The sequence below is a fragment of the Protopterus annectens genome, chromosome 9.part0 (assembly GCF_019279795.1).
Source record: "Protopterus annectens isolate FY-2018-M chromosome 9.part0, PAN1.0, whole genome shotgun sequence".
Classification (NCBI taxonomy): domain Eukaryota; kingdom Metazoa; phylum Chordata; order Ceratodontiformes; family Protopteridae; genus Protopterus; species Protopterus annectens.
In genome coordinates, this window is record NC_056743.1 from 1,597,516,920 (window position 1) to 1,597,526,919 (window position 10,000).

Here is a 10,000-nt window from a genome sequence, read left to right on the forward strand (position 1 = left end):
TTGTAGGTGTATGTGTGTTGATTCCTTTTTGTTTGGTGTGCTTGTGTTGTGTGTATGTGTGTCGGAACAGCAAATTTTTTCCCTGGGAAAAATTTGCTGTTCTGCATGTTTGATATTGTCAGCGTTTGCTGAATAGTGGTCGATATTAGAACATTCAACATTTTAAAAAGTCGATGTTCTAATATAGACCCCCCCCCCCCCCAGAGATATCTGATAGCCAAAAGATTACAAGTTCTGTCTTCATTTATCAAACCATGTCAATAAATTAAATGTTACCAGCATCATGGCATTAAGATGCTTTAGGAAGCAAGAATCCTCCAATGTCACCAAAACATAAAACAGTACTAATATACAGAGGTAATTTATCATGGAATTGCTGCAGTAAAATGCATGGATTCAGATTTTTTCATAATTCTTCTGTAAAAATGCTACTGTCTTAGCATACCTTGCACATTTACAGCTATATCCAGTTCAACATTCCAAAATTAATTTATCTAATATGAAATAGTTAACCATGGTTGTCCGAGTTAAAAAATTTGGTTTAGTTTCAGTGAACAAATCTGCTTCTCATAGCGCAGACCCCACTTTACACATGTCTGTTTCATGCATACATCTCAGCCTGCGGACATTGAAATCAGGAACAAAGGCCCTTGAAAAGTAGGAACATCCAGCTCTAAATCTGGACATCTAATTAGCATAAAATGGAATACCAAATAACACATAACTCTTCTCACTTCTGGTAGGAGTGTGGGACACTACTCAGAAAGCATGTTTAAAAAACGGATAGTGACAAAAATTATACAAAAATATTAGTATATTATGAAAGAGACATTATGTAGAATTTAAAACTTTGTTGCAAAGTTCTACCAGATTTAACATTTGTGTCCTCTTTCTTTAAATTATTGTTCCCACAAGAGCATTGACAATTTTCATTCTACTATATAGATTCAAAAATCATGTGATTTGTGGGATTCATAAAACTGTGTTTAGGGGTAAATAAAGCTTGAATATAGTGGCATACCTCTAAAAATAGGGACATCATGCTCAGGGGTAAATCAAGGCTGAAAATAGGAATGTTCCACCAAAATATGGATAGTTGAGAGATGTGGTTTCATGTGTTGCAGCTGAGAGTGTCAACACTCAGAACAAGATGAAGAGAGTAAATTTAATATCAGGACAGGGTAAAATAAGGCTGGGACTATGGAGAATGACTATTTGTAGGTGTTGTTCCTTGGCTGAGATTGTAATGGGTCCAATGGGGTCAGTGCTCTACCCCAGTTAAATTCAAATTAATAAATACATTTAACAAAACAGTTGATTCATGGAGGAGTTTTCTAAAGAACTCCACAGATGAAGCTGGCATGAAGGTGAGTGAACCATTTCTTATAAACCAAGTTTGGTTCACAATCTGGATAAATGTTAAAGCATAGTATTTTCCCCTTTCTGAGTCACCAATGAAAGAGTGAATACCCATCAAATAGATTTGCTGACTTTTTGGATTAAATTATAGACCATAGCCAGTTCCAATGGACAGACAATGATGCATGCATAACTATATGAATGATATATTATGTTCTCATTTTGTGACTGTAAGCCAGTAAAATAATCCTAGAAAATGTTCAATGCATTTATTCTATTTATTAAAGTAATATAACTTTTATGGACCCAATAAATATTTTGTATTATGGCTTAATGTATATATTTGCAATACGGTAATCTCTTTACTCAAATATAAATAGAGTATATTTCCCATTAACCATGATTTGGATAAAGTGGTTCCTAACCCAGTGACTTCCCAAAGTCTGGAACAAACGTCCCATTCACGTCAAGCAGAGCACTTCACTGGCCCTCTTTAAAAGAAATCTTGATGAGTGGATGAGCAATAAGAAGTTCATCCTGGGGATCACTTCAGTGGCCTTGCTTGACAAGGGCACTGGGAACTAACTTTGGGCGGCATGATGCCGGGGAATCTTCTTGAGCTAGGCTTATATAGGCTCCAGGGCCAATAGCCTAGTACACACCTATGAACCTATGAACCAATCAAAATGAATGAATAATTAAGTATTTATATTTACTATACTGACGTTAGCTGTATGGAATCAAGCATACTACAGGATGCTATTTTAGAGACTAGTTACTAATTAACTTTCTGTTTTATTTAGTTGTCATATTATTGCCGACGTGGATACTTGCTGCTTTTGTGCTCTCAGATAACAATGAAAGTTAAGGGCACTAAAAATGGAAATAATGCCAAAATAACATCATTTCCCAAGGCAGTGCATGTTTGTATATCTTTAAAATACACAGTAATACTTAGAAAACTGAAAATGTGAACTTACCAACCTGTGTATTATATTTTAGTATATTTCTGGTTGTATAAATGTGCCATAACTGTTGAATCACAATGCTTGTTTTATTCAGTTAAAATTAAAATAAAATAGTCTTATTCATTATAAGCAAGTATTTTATTTTGTAGTTTGAATGTCTGAATCCATCCTTCTGATGACACACTAACTGCAGTTCCATCTGCTTAAATTGGTGGTAGCTCAGGTGGATTTTTAAATCTCTCAACACTCGTCAAAACTATCAGGCAAAGTTCCCTCATGCCTTGGCCAAATTTCCTGTAGCAGTGCAAATACCACCCTAGGTCTCCCCTGAAAAGAGGCTACTAATCTAGTGGGACTAACTCGAGCAACAAACGGGTAAATAAAGTATTACTTTCCTAGGTCTTCAAATAGAAATTCTCAAGACAAAATACATCAAGACCCAGAAGTCAAACAGTTTAATTAACAAAAAACTTTGGTAATTAATGGCGAGCAGTGACATCATATTTTACCATTAATATTTTTTATTTTAATTTCAGGTGATGGTCAAGCCAAGAACATCAAGGACCTACAGAGTGACAGCAAAATCCTCTCTAATACATTGTGCAAGAAGACGTCTGCCAATAAAAGTGGTATGTCCGACCTCTTGTTTAACATAGAGTACAAGCTGTAAGCAGATGGAACTGACTATGGTTCAATGACAGTTAATTAAAATTGAATTGTTTGATAAAATGATAAAATGGGGTTCTAGCAAACAGCAGGAATATTAAATTAATTACCAAACAATTCTGTTTTGATTGTCATAATTCCATTTGTATATAACCTCATGATATCTACAAGTACACTACTAGTGCTTGGCTTATAAAAGTTTGAATAAATGTTTCACAATAAAATTGGCACCCAGCTCTTTGTAGGTCTAACATAATCATTTACCAGTGTCCTCTGAAAATGGATTTTTTGAATGAGTCACTATATTTTTTGTTTGCTGTTTTTTTCTGTTTTTGGTTGGTAAGGCAGAGGAACTGGGCTACGTATGTTGGAACAATAGGAAAAAGTTTCCAAAACAGGTAACTGTAGAAGAAATCAAGTAAATGATGTAAGAAATTACATATTTGTCATATTTACTGAAAGTCATTGAAAAAGCTGCTTCTTGAGGCCTTTGCCAAAAAATCATATTAAAATTACAAAGTGCAGCAAGTGGAAGTGGTAACCAGATACCAGGTAGTCACCAAGTAAAAAAGTTCAAGCCAAAATAAAATCCAGCCGTTTATTTTAAATTGGTAAGCGCTTTCATTGGGTTTAACATCACCAAACATCACTGATTCTTTGGTGACTACCTGGTTTCTGGTTACTACTTCCACTTGCTGCACATTGTAATTTTATAGTTGTTGTGCTTTTTGTTATGCCTTTTATTTTGTTCCTAAGGAATCCTATATTACAAAAAATTATTGTGGCAAGCAGTGATAGTAACCTCACATTTAACACAAAGGTAAAATGTTATAAAACAACATAATTCTTGCCTGTCATATTATTTCTGTTCTATTATTTCTTCTTGAGCTTATAATGCGAGTTGTTGGTCGGATGTCTTTCCATTTCACTGTTGCAGCATTCTTTACAATAGGGATCCCCTGCCAAGGGTCGCCCAACATCTGGCCAGTATACCAAAGGCTTTAGATTGCTTTAAGGTGTGCTGTACATTGCACATATGCCCCTTGCTTGTGTAGGCCATCCTCTGAACTTCTTTTCTGCAAGTCTGAATGCTTCTTTCTTTTGATTATCGGTTTGAACACCTGCTCCTTTGCTGGTTCACCAAGCTGTTGCAGATAAGTGCCCTACTGGGGTTTTGTTGTCTTATCTTTCTTTTGCTGTTTTGTTGCTTGTGGGGTTTCATGTTATACAAGAAGGGTAAATGCCAGTGTGAGAGATAGATTCCCAATAAAGACTGTCATGAAGAGTGTCTGTTTTGCGTTGCACTTTGCACGATCATACATCCTATTCTATTTGTCATGTCTTTGTTCCCAAAACCCTTCATAGAAGGCTGTCTTCTTTACCATGAGAATCAATGTCTTAAGCTGCTGACTAATGACATGATGGGGGAACTTCCCACTCCAACCCACAGTCAGCTGGGAAGAAGAAGGCCAAGAAACCTAACCAGGAATCTTCTGCTGATAAGCCTCCATGGGACTACCCTCCCAAACCATGTGATAGCTCAGAAGTTCACCCAGCTTCATCATTGGATTCTTCTGCTGTGACCAGGTTGGAGGCCTGCAGGGATCCAAACCTAGGCACGCCTGAGGAGGCATTCCAGATGTCCAATTTGAATGTTCACGGGGAACTTGGATTGATTATTTCTGAGGGGTCTAGGGGTGTTCCCCAAATTTTAGTCAGAGAAGAAGCCCCTACCACAATTATTGAATGCCACTAGGGGTCAGAGCCTTCTAGATTTTTTAAGGCAGATGCCCCCTTAAAGAAAAAGCAGAAGACTAAACAGATTTCCTCAGCTTCTAATGACCCACAGAGTGAATGGCAGTCCTTCACTCACAGGTTATTTAGTGCTTTTATGACTTTAAAACCTCCTCAGAGAGTTTCTGTTCCAGTCCCCCCTTGGTCCTCTATCCCCCCCTTAAGAGTCCCAGAGAAGAAACATTCTTCTAAGTTGGAGGCAGGTTCAGATAAGGAATTCCTTGCTTATTCCTCCCAAATTCCCTCTCCTTTGGACTATGGATCAAAGGAAGAGAAATCTACCAGTCACGATATTCCCTTTGAAGAGATTTTTTTTGGGGCACTGTCTCTAGGTTGATGGAGTTCTTTAAATGGGATTGTGCTCAAGTTTCTGAGATAGAAAAAAATGAATTTATCATGAGCTTCTGCAGATGGATTCTCCCAGACCTTCTGCTGTCCCTCCTGTTTTGGCTGCTTGAATGGATGCCTTTTCTAATACCTCTAAGGATCAAACTTCACAGCTCCCTGCCCACAAGAAACCAGATAGAGTCTATAGAGTCTATAGGTTTCCTGAGGACTGTAAGTTCTTGTACAAGTGTCCTTCTGCAAAACCTTTGGTGGTGTCAGTAGCAAACCTTCTCAGTTACTTCCTTCTTCTAAGTTACTGCCTTTGGATAAAGCTAACAGAGCTATGGAAAGGCAAGGCAAGAAGGTCTATAACTCTGCTACCCTGGCTTTTAGGGCTATTAATTATTAGACCCCAATATGTCCAGGTACTTGTTGGCTCTACTTTCCCAGGCCTGTCAGGTCATTTCTGATCTCCCAGACTCTGAGGGTAAATCTTCTGCTCTTTCCCTTTTAGGAACTTCCTTCCAGGTGGCTTGTCATTTCATCAAGTGTAGTTGCAGCAGATGATTCTTCTATGGCTGCTGCTTTTGGGGCAGTGATGAGGAGCTATCCTTGACGTTGGTTTCAACTTTTGCCTGATGATATTGAGGCTAAGTTGACAGGTGCTTCTCTGGATACTAAACAATTGTTTTGTGAAGCTATTGCTGATTTGTTTAAGTCTGTTTAGGATAACGACAAGGCTTTACAGGAGCTTAAACATGTGTTTGTTTCTCCTGTGCCTAAATTTCACACAAACTTCCCCAATAAGCCAGCTTTTGTTTGCAGGGTGGCAAGCATGCTCCTACTGTGAAGACTACTCAGACTTCTATGCCTAAGATGTCTCCTTTTCCTGATAAACAAGGTGCTGTCTGATTATCCCATTCTTCCCAGCCACTTTCCTCTTTCTCTTCCTGTTTGGATAAAGATTACTTAGGATTCCAGGGTACTTTCCATTATCCACCAGGGGTAATTCATGGTCTGGAAATCTCTTCCCCTTTTATAGGAATTGCTTATCCCCCTCAGGAACAGCTGTCTTTCTTTCCAGTGGTGCTTTGAGATCTTGTGACTCAGGGTACTATTCAAGAGGTACCTCTGTCCAAAAAGGGGAGGGGGTTTTACTCAAGGATGTTTTTAGTGCCCAGGAAAGAGGATACCTGAAGACCAATTCTAGAGCACTCTCATCTAAACACTTTTCTAAAGGTGCCCTCTTTTTGAATGTTGTCCCTTCAGACTTTGTTCCCTCTTTCACTTCCTCAGGCTTATATGCTGTCTCTGGATCTCAATGATGCTCATTTCCATATCCCTATCCATCCCCTTTTCAGGAAGATTTTTAAATTTCTCTGTTGTTCCCTGGCATTTTCAGTTGTCTGTTTTGCCTTTTGGCCTTCCTACTGCCCCAAGGGTATTTACCAAATGACTCGCTCCTGTGATTGCTTTCTGCAGGCTTCAGGGGATACAAGTATTTCCTTACTTGGACAACCTCCTGTTTCAAGCATCTGCTCCAGAGATCTTGTTGCAAAATCTTCATTGTGCCATTGCCCTTCCGCAAAGCCTGGGGTTCACAGTAAACTTCCAAAAGTCTTTTCTGACTCCTTCTCAGCACCATGTTTTTCTGGAATGCAGGATCCACACTGTGCCTATGTTGGCATCCCTGCCTCCTCCCAAGGCCTTAACACTCATTTCCTTTTATCAAACTCTCCTTCCTCTGACCTCTATAACAGCCAGGGTATTTCTGAGAGCTCTGAGGTTCATGACTTCCACCATTTCTGTGCTTCATCTGGCCAAACTCCAAATGAGAAAGTTTCTGTGGTTTCTGAAGTCAGTTTGACTTCAACATGTGCATCCCCTCAAATGTGTAGTTTCTCTTCTGCCTTGTCTGAAGAAGGAACTTCATTGGTAGATTCAGCAGTTGTCATCAAATCCAAGGTTCCCTTTTCATCCCCCTCTTCCTTCTCAGCAGCTGTTGACAGATGCTTCAGATATGGGATGGGGAGCAACATTTTGCTCCCTCAAAATACAGGGTGTTTGGTCATCTCTTTAACAGAGAGCAATGTCAAAGAGATGAGAGGACTTCTGCTGGTTCTTCAGGCTTTTCATCCTCTCTTCTCCCTGGGATCTCTCAAGGTGTATACAGACAAATACCTCAGTGATGTGGTATGTATACAAACAGGGGGACAAAATCTTAGCTTCTTTGCCAGTTGCCACTCCTGGTGAGAGAACTCGCTATCCAGTATCAAGTGACTCTTCAGGCAGTTTACTTTCCCTCAGGTCAAAATATCATGTCAGACATGCTGAGCATGTCCTTAACTCATGTCCATGAATGGATGCTTCACAGGGATGTGTTTCTGGACATTGTCCACCAGTGGGGTACTGCTCAAATAGATCTTTTTGCCTACCCTCTGAACAGACAACTTCCTCTTTTTGTGCCAGAGTCCCAGGTCCTCTGCTTTGGAAGGTGGATGCTCTATCTTTTTCTTGGAAGGGGACATTTCTTTATGCTTTTCATCCCCTTCCCTCATTCCAAATGTCTTTTTCAAAATTCAAAGGGATGCTCCCAAAATCTTGTTGGTGACTCTCCTTTGGCCAAGACAGCATTGGTTTCCTCTTATTGTGCATTTAGCTAAGGGCAGTCATCACAAGTTACCTCACAGAGTGGACCTACTCACACAAGACAAGGATCTGTCATCCAACCTCACCTGTCCACTCTTCAGCTGACACCGTGGTGATAAGATTTTGATTCCATATACACCTTTTTCTGAGTACATGATCAGGGTCCTGCTGGAGGCCATGCAAACCAATACTAGGAAATCCTACTTACCCAAATGGAAGAGGTTTTCTGTTTGTTACCTATGTTGTAACATGGATCCACTTTCTGTGGATGTTCCTTTGCTTCTCTCTTATCTATGTGAATTGCTCAATGCTGGATTGGCTTATTCTTCTGTTAAGGCCCACTTTTCAGCTATCTCTACTTATCTGCATTTATCTCCTCCTCTAGCTTCTAGATTTGATGCTAAACAATTCCTTAAAGATGTCCTTCATATTAGGCCTCCCAGGAAGCCTGTTCCTTCTCTCTGGGATCTTAATTTTATTTTGGAAAAATTGACTAAGGTTCCTTTTCAGCCTGTAGCTTCAGCTTCCTTGCAACATTGCTCTTGGAAGACAGTACTTTTGCTAGCCCTTACTAATGCCAGACTGGTGTCTGAGCTTCAAGCCCTTATGGCTTGTCCTCCTTTTTTGGTGTTTTAAAAGGACAGAGTGTCCTTGCATACTAATCCTTCTTTTCTGCCCAAGGTGGTGAATGGGTTGTCCCTTAATCAGTCTATTCATTTACCCCTTTTTCCCTTCTCTACAATCTGTCGTGTATAAGTAACTCAGAGTTTATTTGGATAAGACTAAGACTTTTCGTAAATCTGATCAGCTCTTTGTTTCCTTTCATCCTAGGTCCTTAGGAATGGCTGTGCCCAAGCAAACTACACATTTATTTTTGTTATTCTTTTCATGGTAAGAACCTTACTATTTCTGTTAAGGCTCATTCTGCTAGAGCTGTGGCTTCTTCTGGTGCTTTTTTCAAGGGTTGGATACTAATTGTATTCTTGAGGCAGCTACCTGGACTTCTGTGCATACAGTTACCAAGCACTACAAGTTGGAAGAAAATTCCAGAGCTAGCTATAGTTTTGCTAGAGTCATCCTTTATTGCTTCCTAGAGACCTGTGCTGGTCCTTCCTTCTCCCCCCCCTTCTCCTTCCTGAGCTTTGTCACTCTCCATAGTGTAAAGAATACTGCAATCGTGAAATGAAAGAACACAGTACAGTTGTGTAAAATCTTACCATAATTGTAGATGTCCTTCTCTACACTGTTGCAGTATTTACTCCCTCCACCTGCTCCATGGTCCATTTCTCTTCTGGATTACCTTTCTTTTCCTTGGACTGGCATTCCTACTGGGGCTCTCAGTTTTGAGGATGGCACATCCGGACATCACCTTTATGCCCTATGCCACACAAGGAGCATACACATGATGTACAGCGTACCTTAAAGCAACCTAAAGGCTTAGGTATACTTGCCGGTCATCGGACTGCCCTTGGCGGAGATCCCTATTGTAAAGAATATTCCAACAGTGAAGAGAAGGACATCTGGTAATACGGTAAGAATTTAAACAACTGTACTTTATTCAATAAATAATATTCAAAATGCAATTTGTTTGAGTTAAAGACATTAAAAAGGAACTTGTCAAAAAAGAAACCTATCACCATTCTAGTGTATTAGATGTGATGTAATATCTATTCCCTTATGTCCCTCCCTTCTGGGGTGGGGAATCCTACACTGTTTATTAAACTTCAATGAACTGCAGGGCTGCTACATGCTGAGGAAAAGTACAACTGCAGGAAATGTGAGAATTTTACCAGTTTATATAGAAGTACTTATTCACTGCCACAAGTTAGTGGCTTTGACATCACAGGTACTGTTTCAGCAACATATTTTGATATCTCAAGAGAGGACTTCAACATTGGAAATGGATGGGAATCTATTACAGTCAGATGGAGTCACTGGAACCCCTGACAGAAAATGGCATACAACATACCTCTCAACCTCTTAGTGCAAGCAATCTGGACAAAGCCTGACAAAATAGGGGGAAGAAAGGCCCAAAAATAGGGAACAATTTTAAATATTGTTCTTATAAACTTAGAAAGTTTCTGGAGTAACAGGATTTGTGTCAACATAAATTTTCTGAAGGATTTGAAGTCTCAAACTCAAATGTATGTCATTATTTAGTGACTTCAATCCGCAGACCATACAAGTGATTTGTCAGAAAAGCACAAATTATATGAGGAATAGATCAAAAATATGAG

The 10,000-nt window shown here is 39.5% G+C and overlaps 1 protein-coding gene across 2 annotated transcripts in view; it reads left to right on the forward strand.

Moving 5' to 3' along the window:
• The window catches only part of LOC122812205 (C-type lectin domain family 4 member D-like), a 506,009-nt gene that overhangs the window by 259,743 nt on the left and 236,266 nt on the right, over positions 1 to 10,000 (forward strand). For both annotated transcript variants that reach the window (XM_044084543.1, XM_044084544.1), the window contains one exon: positions 2,864 to 2,956. In XM_044084543.1, coding sequence (XP_043940478.1) covers positions 2,864 to 2,956 — 93 coding nt within the window. The remainder of the gene's footprint in view (positions 1 to 2,863; positions 2,957 to 10,000) is intronic.